This window comes from Bactrocera latifrons, unplaced genomic scaffold (assembly GCF_001853355.1).
Source record: "Bactrocera latifrons isolate USDA-ARS-PBARC rearing strain unplaced genomic scaffold, ASM185335v1 scaffold_158, whole genome shotgun sequence".
Lineage (NCBI taxonomy): Eukaryota > Metazoa > Arthropoda > Insecta > Diptera > Tephritidae > Bactrocera > Bactrocera latifrons.
Genome location: NW_017535052.1, coordinates 257,662 through 273,712, shown reverse-complemented (window position 1 = coordinate 273,712; position 16,051 = coordinate 257,662). Strand labels below are relative to the sequence as shown.

The 16,051-nt window shown below is 36.6% G+C and overlaps 1 protein-coding gene across 6 annotated transcripts in view; it reads left to right on the top strand.

Moving 5' to 3' along the window:
* The window catches only part of LOC108966252 (serine/threonine-protein kinase Doa), a 74,382-nt gene that overhangs the window by 7,516 nt on the left and 50,815 nt on the right, over positions 1–16,051 (top strand). The window contains exons 1-2 of one of the 6 annotated variants that reach the window (XM_018929010.1): positions 2,916–2,959; positions 8,790–11,667. The exons of 3 other annotated variants lie outside the window; for them this stretch is intronic. In XM_018929010.1, coding sequence (XP_018784555.1) covers positions 9,467–11,667 — 2,201 coding nt within the window. In that variant the 5' untranslated portion in view covers positions 2,916–2,959; positions 8,790–9,466. Of the gene's footprint in view, positions 1–2,915; positions 2,960–8,789; positions 11,668–16,051 lie in introns of those variants that run through there. 2 more of the 6 variants (XM_018929008.1, XM_018929007.1) reach the window with 2 other exon arrangements.

The following is a 16,051-nucleotide window of genomic DNA, read 5'->3' as shown; positions in this document are numbered from 1 at the left end:
ATACAATAAATTTGTACTAATGTTTTGAAAAATGACATTTTTAACCGCAATGTTGTTAGTTCTTTTCGCTGTATTTCATTATTTTCATATCTTAATCAAATAGATTGCATCCAATTGCTTTATCCGCCGTTTTGCTAGCGCACTAATTTACCTCTGTGTTTTATTAATTTCCATGCTGTCATAGGTTTTCCCGTCTGTTAGGGGTTTTGTGGTATTTTGTGCAACCTGACACTTGTTCCTGCATAATATAATTCATGAAAAAAACTCAATTGTACTACATTAAGTTGCCAACCCTTTTGTAACTAAACTGTAATCGATAAAAACTTACATTGGGTTAGTTGAGTGTAATATGCTACTGCTCAGTAGTCATAAATAAACAAAGAAATAATGAAATCACAGAGTGGTAAAAACCTTACTCCAGTCTCTGTTAGGGATTCAACTCAACTGGATTTTGGTTGACGTTTTATAATTCGATATCTATATCAACTCAACCTTATGAAGCTCCAACTTGTTTACACATTTGCACGAAACTACCTCACAACCTAACCCAGATGATTTTTTTGTTAACATTATTAAACAGGGGAATATTTCCTCAAAAACTTTACGAATCTATTAAAATCTATGTCAGTTAACAGTGGTAATTTTTAGCTATCTGATACATTGCATATTAATATCTTGAGGCACAAAATAAAGTATATACACGCCCACCTTTGTGAAATGGTGATGGCCTGAGGCAAGTGATGGAATGAGCGCTGCTGTCATTGACATAAATATTGTATCCATTTTAAAATGCGTGGAATGAGCTTTTTAAATAAGCTTTAAAATGTAATAAAGCAAAACTGTATGGAATTTGGTGTGTTCTCACATGGGAATTAATGAGGAATCTAGAGGTTCTTTTTTTCTTTTTAATTTTTAAGTGTTCCAGTTTTCTCGTTTCCTCCATATTTCTTTATCGATGTGCATATTTTTTTTAAAAAAGAAGAATAATGTTTACTGCGATTACAATTGTAGTATAATAATCTATTGAATTCAATGAATTGAGGGAGGGATCGTATGGGAGTATTTAATTAATTTATAGTACAAATCTAAATAAATTTCATTGATCAGTTCGTTAAAGTTTATCTGATTAATTATTTATTTTTCTTTTCTTTCTAGGTAAGTACCCATCTTTTCAAACAATATCAAAATATTTTAACAATAGGTAAGGTAAGCATAAAAACCAATGGATGAAAATATTAAGAGGCTTTACAATAATTTAAAAAAATTTTGACTCCAAAGCAGTTGCTTTAAAAGCATCTTTTAATAATCCTATATCGTCACCTGAAATGCAAAATAACGTAACAACATTTTCAGAAATTTACAGTGGCATGAATGAAACACGAAATAAAATGGAACATGAGTGAAGAAAAAATTTAATACTGGTTAAAACTGGTTTATATCTGACCGCTGAACCTGAAAATGTTGAACATACATACATATGTTATGTTATGTATGTAATTTTAAGTAGTGAAGCGTAATCAATAAGACACTCAATCTCGAATTTTTTGATGATATGTACGTTATTTTGCATTTCAGGTGACGATATACTCTGTCTGAGATATATACATAGAATGCGCCATCACTTATGACAGTATGTAAACATTGAATAACTTAAAAAACCGCCTGATACTTATATTTCGGCCCGAATGCCAGGTTGAGTGCAATCAAGAAGTCAACTAGTGTAAACCATAAGCCCAAATAGTCGTCCAAGTGTCTTTCCCAGGTGCATTGTTTACCTTTTGTTGTCATGAGAGATAGCAATTTGCACTTTTCGGTCAGAAACAAACTGGTCTTAATTCATTTCTAAAATCGACAAAAAAGCGAGTTCGTATTCACAGACTGGTTAAATGAATTAACTCATCAATAGAGCGATCTGTAATTGGTTAAGATTTATTCTTATACTTCCTGACTAGTTTGTTAGGTCACTGTGTGGTAGTTTCATACTAAGGGAGGGTATTTCCTGAATTCGGAAAAAAATAATATTTCATCTGAATGTTCTATAAAATACTCTTTCGGTCCGTTTGGTGACGCCGGCATATCGAGCGATAATAAGATATTCTTAGGTTTATTGTTATTTTATGACTAAAAGTTTTTTAATAAAGTAGTTGTACTCCCTCCACCCTATCATAAATAGAAAGTGGACACAACAAATCGACGAACATACATATACACGTATGAATACTGATCATCCAGTTTTGTTCACGTAAATATGTATGTGCTACGCATGAAAATATTCGTAGGTTGTGTATCTTCCGTTTTACTGCATTAACTGTTATTCGAAATGGAAACAAAATTGCATTCGTAGTTCCATATCTGCCGTGTGACGGGAGTGATCGCAATTGTTCTCTTTAGCTGTTTCATTTAAACGCCAAAATATGAGAGAGCTGTTCATGGTAAATAATTGTTCCTCGACTTTTTGTATGGGTCTTTACGAAGTCAGCCAGAAACTGCATTTGTGTTGTGCGAATTTGCTTTCAAATGTTTGTTGAATCGCCTTGCAAGCAATGAGTTCTTTATAAATTGCATTTCTTTAGCGAGATTTCCAATTCGCCGTAATTTGCTTTATGCTCACGTGTTTCTCAGGTCGTTTGGTGAGTCAGCGTCGGTTTTTCGCCTTCTTTCTGACTGATACTACTTCATACAAACTTCTTTGTTGGTTTGCTGTACTCATATCTGGTTTGAAATCTGGAAGTAGGAAGCCTGAATGCTTCTCTGAGACCATTGACACTTTTGGTATAGTATTTGTGTATGCTTTTCGTACTGTGATCTCTTACTTTGCTTTTGATGTTGTGTCGCCTTATTCGCCGCATGCGGTTGACGATCAGACTCTTGCTTCAAACGACCTATTGTGTAAACAGTTCAGTCGATGCGATTACTTTAAAGCGGTTGGAGGTGCTCATTTGTATGAAACGGAAGAAACGTGCGTGCCTTTGTGTTTGTAATTATTTTATAAAAAAGATTGGAGCAAAATTTACATCATTTGGAAACACATTACATGTATTTCAGACTTGGCAGTGATTAGTTAAATTTGGAACTTTTGCATTTCCACCCATCCATATTTTTTTATGCATATTCGACAAAATGTAATAAATAGTACTCAAATTATGTGTGAATCTGTGTTCAAAAATCAAATGAATTGCAAAGAAAATGTGCAAAATATTAAGCTAAAATGATATAATAATACCATAACAATAAAAAAAGTGGAAACGCAGTAAAGTTTTACTTCCGAATTAATTCATGCAATCTTCCAATTATTTACCTACTTCTCAATGCCAATGCCTAGCAATATAGAAATTATGTTCGATGTTGTCATAACCATATTTATTAATCATCTGCTAGCGTAAATCTTTTGCTCCGATTTTTCTTATCAACGGATAGTTATGATTATGGAAAAAAATAATGATTGTGTATATAAGCATTTTTTAATATTTGCTTTAATTCTTCACCTATAATTAGAAGTGGAGTGCCATATTCCTTCCCTTTTGATTTTCGAACTCGTCATACACATATTAATGTTTGTATGTATATATCGCATGAATCAGCTGTATGTGTACATGCCTTTCTTAATTCTCTGTTTATTTGCTGTAAGACATTGTTTTTGTTCTCACTTGTCGTCTGAGTATTGCCTCACTTCCATGTTTATCAGCACCTCTATGTATAAGGAAGTGTGATGAGCTGGTTGGTTCACTTAAAAATTGTAACATTTTGCTTCGTTCTTACTATTGACTAGACGATTGGGTAAGGTGGACAATTTGCATGATCCTCCGCAAAATGATCCTCTATAATTGGGGATCAACTTTTGTCTCTACACCAGCCAAAGGCGAGAAACCATCAGTTTTCGCATTCGTTATATACATATGTATGTACAAAAATATGCAAAAAATACAATTTTACACTACGTCTACACTCTAATGTTCCCAAGTACTTTTAGTTAATCATCAATGATGAGTGAGCAGCATGACCTATAAAATTGTTCGGAAAGTAATTTCGTGCAAGAAAAAATAATAACTTAAGGAAGTGAATTATTTTCATAGACAATAAATAAAAATAACCTAGTTATAATTGAGGTATTTGCAATAAGTTCTTCTTTTTTTTTTTGTTAAAAGTGAACTATCCGTCAGACTTAATTAGTAGGGCTAAGCGGCATGATAGACGGCTCCCAACTTGACATAAGCATTCACTAGATTCACGGCCACGATTCTGATTACTTTGGCGGAGGGGTAAAAAGAACCGAATTTCCGTATAAATGGGGTATGTGCGGGTAGGGGAGCTTCTCCAGAGGAGGAATATCGAAAAATAATATAAAAATTACTTATATTTTTTAAAATATTCACGATTAAAGGTTAAAAAATTTGCACTAATAACACATGGTATTTTTCTATCTTTCACTAAAATTTATTCACGTTTTTCATACTGTATATTTAAATATAAACTTTAAACATTTTGTAATATTTTACCCAAATTTATTAATTTAAAAATCACTTAGCACACTCGTCGTTGCAAAGATTAGACTGTTTACAATTATGAGGAAAACGAGCGTTGCCCCATCTTAAACACCAAATATGTAGGATTCTTAACGATTTTTCTTTGTTTGTTTTTTTTGCGTGATTCTTTTTTCTACACTAATTACAATAAAAAATACTTTTCATTCCATTTTTCAAGTTATAATTGAGTTGTGAACACTTTTTCCATCTACATATGTATTGTATAATATGTGATTTATATTTAAGAAACACAAATAACTGAAACTCTATGATAATATTACAAAATTTATATAATATCAGGATGACTGAAGTTCTTTTGCGTAGTACTCCTATCTGCGTTGGCGGCCTTTGGCCGCGCTCTAAAAAAATAACCCTGGTCGAGCGAATACCCGGGGTGACTGAAGAACTTTCGTTAAAAGTAAAAATATATATTGAGTTTTCGTTATAAATTGGTTAAATTGGTTAAATTTTGGATATAATATCTGTTAGCGATTTCCATTTATTTTTGATAATACGCTGTTTTATATGTTAGGTGACAATAGATTAGATTGTCAAAAAAGTCTTGCGGTATTTTTTTTTTTATTGAATTTTCAATTGTTCACAATTTTTTTTTGATGGCTCATGCCGAGCTCTTGACCGATGCTACGGCTGCTACTATGCCGGTCTNATCCGGATTTCAACTCTACTCGTCACCCTGATCACTTTGGTATATATAACCCTATATCTGACTCTTTTAGTTTTGGGACTTACAAACAACCGTTATGTGAACAAAACTATAATACTCTCTTTAGCAACTTAGCGTAGCGAGAGTATAAAAATATGTAGATTAGGAAGTGCGAAGTATTCACCCCATTTTTGGCCCAAGGGCATCCTGTGATTTAAGAAAAATTGGCTTGCCAGTCAATCACCGAATGGTGAAGGGTAAATCCACACAGAATCCTGAAAAATTGTCCAATCTTTGAAATAAAGATGTTCCATTTAACGAATTTCTTGTCAACAATATCAATTTCGTTAAGTCAAAGGGCAAAACGACAAAACCATGATTACTACGGTCTATTGGCAGTGAGGTCCTAATCAGATTTTAGTGACTAAAACGAGTGTACAATTTTATAGCAATTACAAGTTTTTACCAAACCATTTTAGGAATTTAATTAAATTTTTCGGTAACTGTAACAAACTGGTTTTAAAAACCTGTTTTACCCACGTAGACAATGGTCTGTAATTATTCTATGCAATTCGATAATTATGCCATCTAGCTGGTATCGTACTTTCCACACATAGTAAATTTATATGCATATGTACATTTTTAAATATGTATATACATATGTTGCATATTATTTATTTTAAGATTTTTTACATATCGTTTTCTATTGCATTTAGACTTCACTTCAGAGGTCAGTTTCGGCTTCAATAGTTTCGTGTAAATACAAATATGGAATATTATAAATTATATTAAGTATACATATGTATGATTTGCTTTTTCGTTGTATTCACTAATATTTCATCTTGGAAAGATATACGTTTATTATTCAATTATAATAGGTTGTCAAAAAAGTCTTGCGGTATTTTTTTTTTATTGAATTTTCAATTGTTCACAATTTTTTTTTGATGGCTCATGCCGAGCTCTTGACCGATGCTACGGCTGCTACTATGCCGGTCTCTTTCGACCAATTCAGCGATTTTATCGCAATTTTCGACGACAGGCCTTCCGGAGCGGGGCGCATCTTCGACCACCTCTACACCAGAACGAAAACGTTGAAAACATCGTTGTGCGGTGGAAATGGAAACTGTATCGGGTCCATAAACTGCACAAATTTTATTGGCGGCTTGAGATGCCTTTTTGCCTTTATCGTAGTAGTACTGCAAAATATGCCGTATTTTCTCTTTATTTTGCTCCATGTTTGCGACGCTATAACTCACGAACGACTTAAAAGAAAGGGCAACCAATCAAACATGTGTTAGCGCGTGAAATGAGCTTTCCAGAAAGGTATAGCATGACCCGATGCGACGAATAAAACTAGAACTACGCGCTCTCAGCGAAAATACCGCAAGACTTTTTTGACAACTTAATATATAATATTAAATAATATTACTATATAATAATACTCATTTGCTTATTAAATTAAATTAATTACATAAAGAACATATCCATATGCATGGATAGAGGAATTTTTGGGATGAAGGGCTCCATTTCGTCGTAATTTTGAGCACACAAATGGTGTTCACTACGAGTGTAAAATGTAATTCTTAAAATAAAGATTTCTTAGGCAAAAAACCTGCTAAAAGTGTAAAATGTGGACTTATTTACAAGTTTATAGTTTAATTTAATTAATTTGAAGAGAATATTGTGAATATTCTTCTCGAAATGTTTGAATTTTGGGAATTTTTGGAGAACTTCCTCTTTCCAACGGTACCTTCAAATCGCGTCGCCAAAGAAATCGGAACTGTGCCTTTTCACGTATCTTTTGCTGCTGCCGACGAAGTATTTACCGCAATTCGAACTCTATATAGCCACTAATGGTCTTAAGTGCTCCTAAAGCGAGGATTTGTTGGATTTTCTTCTTAAAGTGGTTACCTTCATGAACGTGACCATTCGGTTTAGCTAAGGCGCACAAGACGATGCAATTTTATATATTTCTTTTTTTTACAACCTGCTTGTCTTGATATGTAGCTGAGCGACGTAGGAATGCTTTGTTTTCCTTATTCAAAAACTCATTCAGCCAAGAGCAAGCATAAGCAAGATGCCAATAGTGAAAACTAGCTGAACAAGTGTAGACGGGTGATTGACTGCATCATGCCACAGCATGCCGCATAACTGGACTTTATACATCCTTGTCGAAGGGGTGCAATTGTCTCAATGATATGTGTTGTCTTTTAGATTGTGCGTCTGCCACTTTACTTTCTTCTGTCACTCCAAATGTGTTCCCACGCAATTTTTGACGACATCATTCCGAGCGGGCTGGCGGTCTTTCGTAAACAGGATTGTTTGAATGAGGGTTATACAGTTTAAGTTGTTACCGCTTTATGATTACAATGAACTCAGTACCAAATCACCCTTTGCGCGCCGCACTATCTTTTCTTTGGTGGCATATTGTGGAAGTGTTCAAAGCTGCTTATAGATTGGTCTTGTTTTTGGTAGCTTGTTTGCTTTGAATTCATTTACCCATGATGAGTGAGCAGCATGACCTATAAAATTGTGTCCGTTAATTGTATGAATAATTACATTTTATTATTTTAGATTAACGCTTATGTTCTACTGATAAACTACTGGCTTATTTGCTTTTGAAAAAACTTACTCGTACAAGTTATGCACCTATTCATGTGTGTTTGCTATTTTCGCTAATGCGTTAATTTTTTCAACTCGGGGCGGGACTTCATATCAGATAAAGGTTAACGATTTTGCATTTTTAATATAATTGGTCTTCGTCTAATGCTGTAGCAATATTTTGTGATCGCTTTGCTCGAATTGTTGTCTTATTCTTTCCCCAGACCTAGATATATACCATATGTTGATCGCTTAGAAGTTTTTTTGCTGTGATAATTGATTCGTAAGGTCTTTTTGCACCAATGCGTATTTGGTAGATACAGAATTATATGCGGTGCCTCACGAAAATATTCGGGATTTATATTTTGCAATTAAAAGGTAATGTGAGCTCGGATATATTCGAACACTCAGGCCGTTAGATAAATTTTTTCCTCTGTTCTTTTAAAACTCCTTTTGAACGAATTGGCAGGCATTATCCTTGTGAATTTAATTTTCCGAATACTTTTGTTAGGCACTGTATATGCACATGCTTTACAGTAATTTTTGTATTGCTAAGCCTTGTTTTTTCTGCTTTCAACTCTCCTCATACGCTTTTCTTTGTGACAAGTCCAAGTCACATAGGTCATGTGTTTCCGATTGATTTTTACAAATGACAATATGCGAAGTTAGTTCCATTCACAAGTCGAGGGAGGTTGCCCCCAAACAAATGGATTATGTCGATTTATTATTTTCATTGTGCGACTATTCCTCACTGACCTTTTCGCTGAAATGCGAAAACGCGGTCGCCATGAAGTCCAACAACTGTGACTGCTGGTGCCCGAACTGGGTCTGGCGGATTAAGAAAACATGTGCAGCAAACACGCGGCACAGCAGGGTACGACTCGGTTCACGCTGCGTGTCTTTCGAGGCACAGAGAACATTTCAATTGCAAAATTGCTTCATTTGAGACCAGATTGCGTGTTTGCGCTCTGACATAGTTTCCGCTTTCGTTGGTAATTTAGATTTCGGATGCAGCAAAAATGAAGATATTACTGTGGAAGAAGCCATATTTGTTCTATTTCGTTAATAAATGTATCTGCGATATATTGGCTTGTTTCAGTTAAAATAACAAATAAAGTTTAACTCGAAGGCAAGTTGCAACAAATTAATTTTATAACTAAACCAAAAAGCAAACGACGACGACTCATACAGATGGAAACGTATTACAAGCGTCTAAGTACACGAGTAACAAGCGTTTCAAATAAAGCAAAAACAGGCGAACACCTTAAATACTTAAAGGTACTCGAGCGGTGCACAAATGCAACTACCGATGAAAACCGATTTCAAAATAAATACAAGTAATATTACACATATATAAAAGTGAAAATCTGTGATTTGAGCTGCCTGAGGAGAATACAAAGTAAATGGAAAGTGTGTGATGAGCGCTTAGCAAAATTAGTTTTATTTTAATTTTGTGATGTGCCTTTTTTGTGAATCCTCATAATCTGCTGTTTTAATATAATGTACGTTTTAAATACTTTAAGAATTATTGATTAGTGACAAATTGGAATGTGATAAACCAGATCACCAGCTAGGACCCTTTGTCGACCTGGTGCATCCATTTCATAAGTGCATACTAAGAAATTAAGAACATCTAACTAGCGGATATTAAACGATCGGCGCAAAATATACTAGGAGAATGCCGGTAGGACATCTATTTACGTCTAGGCCGTATAGTTCGTTTCGAGCCACTCGCGCCAGTTGCAATTTGCACACTTTCCAAGGCAACACCAATAACAGTAGCAGCGGTCACGCTCATAATACCAATAGTAATGGTTATGCTAACCATGGCCCGTTATATGGTCACAATAGTTCTACGCCGACGTATTCAAGTCAAGCTAATAGTTTCGTTAATACTACTAATAATAACCACAAGAGCAACAACATGAATGATAATCACTTGTTGACGAGCAACCATAATTGTCAGAGTAATAATTTGGGGCGCCAGCAACCCTTTCGCAACAGTTTCTACGGCACGCGCTATCACAACAATAACAACAATAACAATATTAATGACACTTACACTGCTAACGGCAACAATAATAATGCTACAGACAAACGTTTTACCAATGTCGTTACTACCAGTACTATTAAACCGCTTACACCTAAGTTGGTGCGCCGCATCGAGACGACTTGTTCAAATGGCAACACACACACCAAGGGTCGCGCCCCTCTTCCTCCTTTGGCCAATAATGCCAACCTTAGCATTAGCAACACTTCGTCATTTTCTAACAAACAATGCCTGCGTACTCGAAATCAGCCTGCACCGCCGCCTCCTCTCACGCGCAACTCATCGAACTTTGAAAGGTTTCACAATAGCAATATGAGCTTTCGCCAGAAAAACTCTACAAATTGTACAGGCGCAGCTGCAAGCGCAACTGCAGCTAAACCCTCGACGCAGTGTTGCACTGGTCTACACGATCACACCTTGCAATCCAAACACACCGGTGCTACATTTTATAACAGCAGCGCACGGTCATCGGGTGGGACAGGGACAGGTACCGGGTCAGGATCAGGATCGGGGTCTCAGAAGCGAGCCTATTGTACGGCGCAGAAATTGCACAAGGAAAATGTTCCCGCCCGATCTGCGAAAAACTATCCAGCTCCACCACCTCCGAACACACCAAAAGCTGTGACAAAGAAAAAATATAGGGAGGATCTGAAGGTCGCATCTGTTTCGGCCTCACCTAAGTTGAATAATCGCCGCTTTGGAGGTATGACGAATTGTGAAGTCAACAAAGGTCTTTCTGCAAGTCAGCGTCGCAAGAATTACGTTCCCTTCAATGGAGAGTCGAATAGTGCGGCTTCTGCCTCAAAAAATGGCAGCACTGGTAGCAACGGTTCGACTGGATCCGGTTCTGGCTCAGGCTCAGGCTCAGGCTCGAGTGGTTCACATGGTTCACCTAAAACAAAAAAGGTTTTCTCCAACAAATACCCGCAAGGACTTCCTTTTGAGGATGAGTTCTATCGCCATAAATTTCGCCGTTCTTATTCACAGTCGTCGAGCAACTACAGTTTCTATAGTTCCGTTTGTGCGCCAACAACCCCCCATGCTTGTGATTTTGATGATATCGAGCGTCACTCGGAGCGCGCTCACAACGGAAGCGCTATAGATGAGGATGACGAATTCCAACGAAAACCCGCAAGTGATGAACCATTGTATGTGGACTTTTCGAAAGTGATGCCACCACAAACTCAATGCAACAATGACTGCACCCATTATTACCATAATAGTATTGCTAATGCAGACTGCTACAGTAGTTCCTCTTCGTCCGCAGCAACAACAACAACCATTTTACCGACGACTACTTGGAATGGCAAAACAGAAATTTCACATTATCTGCTGCCATCCCCAAGCTTTGCCACTAAACTGGAAAGCGAAACGGGACGATTACATGCCTATGCCGCGGCTGCGGCGGCTGCATCAGCTGCATCTTCGAGTGCCGACCATGGTTCGCCTCACTCACGACGTACAACGAAATCGAAAATTTCACATTCAATCAACGACTATCTTTACAATAGTTGTGGTGCTGCAACTAAAACGACAAAAAAAGAAAATGGAAAACTATTGCTCTCAACCGGTATCGAAGACGATTACTATGCGCACACCTCATCCGAGCCCACTAATAAAACGGATACTTTTGTGGCGGTAGCGTCGTGGGCGCCAAAGTGTTCACAGCCCACCAAAGTGCATATACCTGCGACTCCCTCCAGCATTACCGATAATAATAATAATCCAATGCCAGGGTACACAATGATGAACGGATACGATCATCGGCATTTTTCTGGTAAGCCATCGACGACTGAAAACACTTTGGAGCCCACGACAAACGAATGCAAGTAAGTTTGACTATTTTCCTTTCTGTTATTGTTCTTGTTTCTCATTGGATCATGTGTGAGGTGAATAAACAATGTGTGGCAGTTGTATTGCATTTGTAATATTTTCGAGTTTTTTGTATGTTGCGGAAGCTATAAATAACAAAAAATTCGAAAGTTTATGCAACCCGTCAAACGAAGAAGTAATTAACTGAAGTGTGTATCATAATCGTGTGTGGATGTTTAATTACAAGAATTGCAATTAATTGCTTTTTGAAGTTAGTTTAGAAAGCTCAATGTAGATATCGAAAATTCTCCTTGTAATATTTAAAAAGGCAGAAGGCCTAGGAAGGATTACTAAAAGAGGGCCTATATTTGGCGTAATAATGCTTTGAATTTACCTGCGGGGTTGCATACTGATGTAAATCGATTTATCAATTTGTCATCACACGGCTTCCTGGCGGCTACGTGTTGCCGACTGATCGATTTTCGAAATAAGCTTAAGTGCGTAGCTTGCCAACGAGCCAACTGATAGAATGGCTATCCGTCTGGGTTAGTTTAAGATCTGTTTTTATAGCTGTTTGCTAGCGACTACGCATGCCAATGTTTGTTGTGCTGTTGTTAGCACAGTCAATCGTCGGGAGTGAGTGCTTATGACGAGCGCGCGTGCGTGGTTGCGGATAGATGGCTTATTCCGGTAGACGTAGGCACACTTGGCATTGCCGCATACTGATTGTTGCCAACTTTTGGGTAGCAGCCAATTCGCTGACATAATCTTTATTCTTGTCTGATCTGCTGAGCAGCCGTTAACGCGAATACTGTTCGCTTGCTGTTGGGCTCTACTATCGACCACTTTCAATAGTCAATGAGCTAACTGTGAGAGCAAGCAAAAGCCGCATCTAAGCGGCAATTGTTTTTCTTGCAGAAACTTACATATATGAATATCGGAATTCAAAAATATACGCCAACCAATTCTGTTTATTTTATCTACTTGTATATTATAAGAATATGTATTCCACATTGTTGTTTGTGTGCTTAATTTGTTTTTTGATTCCATTTCGTAATTTGGCTTCCCTATTTTCAACTCTAGTTCTAATGAGATTAATTACCATCGTTTGTGTGTTTGTGTTCACGACCTCCAAAAGCGGTTTATTGTCTCAATAGCCCGATTTGGTTAGTTGTTCTCAACCACCTGCGAGTGGTTTTTGCTTTAAGAACCGATTTAAAACTAAAATAATTAGAAAATTTGGCAATTAGCAGATTAGCATAAATTTATATTGAATTTGGTGGCTGCTTTCATTAAGTATACATATATGCACAGACGGATCGGTCTCAGTTTTCAGGAAGTAACAGAAAAGGTGCGGTGCCGATAACATTGCAGTCATTTTTCACTTCTACAGGTCTACGTTTCGATAATCAAGAGTTAGCAAATCGTAGGGGGAGAGGAAGAGTGCGGTCCCATATTTGGATCTCCCAACCGGTTCAAGTGCGAAGTGTAGTGATTGCTATAAGCCGCTTACTCATTCACGCTTTTGAACACTCACTCACACTGAAAATTTTCAAACAATAACGAAAATTTAAAATTTTATGAAGTAAAGTGAATTTGTCTTGCCATAAAAAATATATGAAATCTACCCAAGGATTAAATTAATGTGGTATATTTAGGACCGTCAAATTAAAGGAGGAGTTACCATTTGTTAAACTGAAAAAAAATCAGTTAGATTAAGGAGATTTGGCACTTAGACGCATTCCTTAGAACTTGCTCCCTTAGGATAATATGCGAACGCGTTGGTGCTGAGGTCTTTCCAATCAAATAAAGTAGTTGCATTTTTCAAGTAATATTTGAAGACTTTATGATTATGTACATAGGCACCTTATTGTGAGGCTTTACAAATTAAGTGTGAGTTAGAAGTTGTAACCAATATAAAAATTGACTGCGGTTCTTAGTCAGTGATAGCTACCAAGACTGCGTAGGTGTTCTTGAAATCTGAGGCGCGGTAAGCAAACCCTTCGCACGCTCCTTTTTTTTATTATCTGTTGGGCTTGTCGAAGGTTTTCATTTTAGACTGCTTCATATGACGAGGAAAACAAATAAAATCGTCTGTTTTCAGGAATTGAGGAAACATGTCTCTAATTAGTGTTACTTTTAAGTTTAAAAAGCGAAATCGCTCTTAAGAGCTTTTATTTTTATTCATAATGCAATGTTTTGTACATTTGTAGTCATATTAATACTAAACAGTCCCCCTTTGGAAGGTTGATAATTTTGCAAAATCTTGTCCCCTTACAATTCGCAAAAATTGGAGATGTTTAACCCACATTTCTTTTGTGCCAAACAGAGGGAGCTTTTTATTGTACAAAAAATTCTGTAATTCCAGCCATTTACGGCAGTACTCATTGGCAAGCTCAATTACTCACGCCATTTTTTCCTCTATCCTGTATTTTTGGTCTACAAATTATGGAGAGCACGCTCTGTCGGTAGCTTCGAATATATATTTACATATGTGCATAGTTGTTGTGTTTCTCAACGTGTGGTTTTGCTCGGCGTATAACTGTAATAACTAAACTGATTACTCACTTTATTTTTTGTCAACTGCGTTTGCTTTATTTTGCTGGATTGGTTTGTCCTCTCGTTGTTTTAGTTTTTGTTCCGCTGATAGTTCAGCCTCGTTCAATGAACCTCTCTGCTTAGATAATTTTCGCGCTTAACTTTATACCGTCGATATATGTATGTATGTGTGTAAACCTAGGTACATGCGCAAAAAATACAAATTTGTTTTTGGATATTTTCCATTCCCAGTATTCTCCAAAAAGGTAAATAGTCATTCGGAAAGTGTAAACGACCTTGCCATTTACAGTCCATTGTTTATTGTATTCTGAATTGTTTTTTTGTATATTAAATATCTTAATTTATTTTCTTAGTCACAGTAATTTAACGTTGCTCTTTGATATTGAACCGCATCTTTCGGTGAGCAATTGCCTGTCAGCCGTTTAGGATGACATTGACCCCCGGTTAAGTACAGTATGTATATATGTACATATCCATATTTTATTTGTCTTAAAGTGAACCGATCAATATGTAAGTATGAAGTTTTGTTGAATTGTCGCACATTTACAGGCTGAGACAATTAGGTGTGCTGATAACTTCCTGTGTATGTTTGGATTATTTCCATGCGTGTATAAATGTGAATTTCCCAAGCTCAATGCCCATCGATTAGAGAAAATTCAAATTTCATGTAGAGTATATTTCTTAATATTATTGTAGTATAAGTATACTTCCCCACATCTTTAGTAACCGTTAAAAACATTCGATAATGAAACCGTTTTTATTTATCTCTTTTTCAATTAATCATAATTGAAAGAATTCATTTCTGATATACTCCTAGTATATTTTTGGGTTGTGTTACATGCCTCTATTAGAATCTATCAAACATAACTTTATCAACTAAAGGGTGGTCCATTTCTAGGTTCCATACTTTTTAAAGAAAAAACTCAGCAACTTCAAATTTAATGGGGAATGTTTATTATTATATTTTGGTATTTACTTTTTGAAGATTATCTGCTGCGTCTCAGATGGTCCATCCGTTGAGTCCAACTTTCGATAACCAGTTCGAGCATTTCCACTGGTAACTGGCGAATGACACACGTGATGTTTTGTTCCAAGGCCTGAATGGAAGCGGCATTGTTCGCATAGTCTTTAGTCTTGGCATATCGCCACAAGAAAAAGTCCAACGATCTTGGTGGCTTTTCAACCGGTCCAAAACGTGAAATTATCTGCTCGCCGAAGTGTTCTTTCAATAAATCCATTGATTGATGTGATGTGGTGTGGGAAGTGCCGCCAATCAAATGTCGCCGAGATCACGAGCTTCAGTTTCAGGCATCAAATAGACGGTTACGTTCCTGCCGGCATCATTTTTGAAGCATTATGAACCGATGATTGCATCCGCCAAGAAATCACACGAAACCGTTGTTTTCCTGGATGAAATGGCAGCTCTATCTATTCAGGTTGTTGTTCGTCCCAAATGCGGTAATTTTGCTTGCTTATATCAGACAAAATTTTGTTCGAAAATGTCGGTTCCTTGTAACTTTTCCAGAGCCCATAAAGCTATGCGAAATTGTGGTTCTTTGTGGGTATTTGTCTTATTGGCACTTATACAACCGAAATTTTCTACAATTCGAAGAATAGCGAGCACAGGTGGACGATTATTACGGCCATAAAATGTCAAAAGCGCACGGAATGTTGCATTTAGAGAACGATTATTTTAATCATATTAGGTTGTCAAAAAAGTCTTGCGGTATTTTCGCTAGTTGGCGCTGAGAGTGCGTAGTTCTAGTTTTATTCGTCGCATCGGGTCATGCTATACCTTTTTGGAAAGCTCATTTCACGCGCTAACACATGTTTGATTGATTG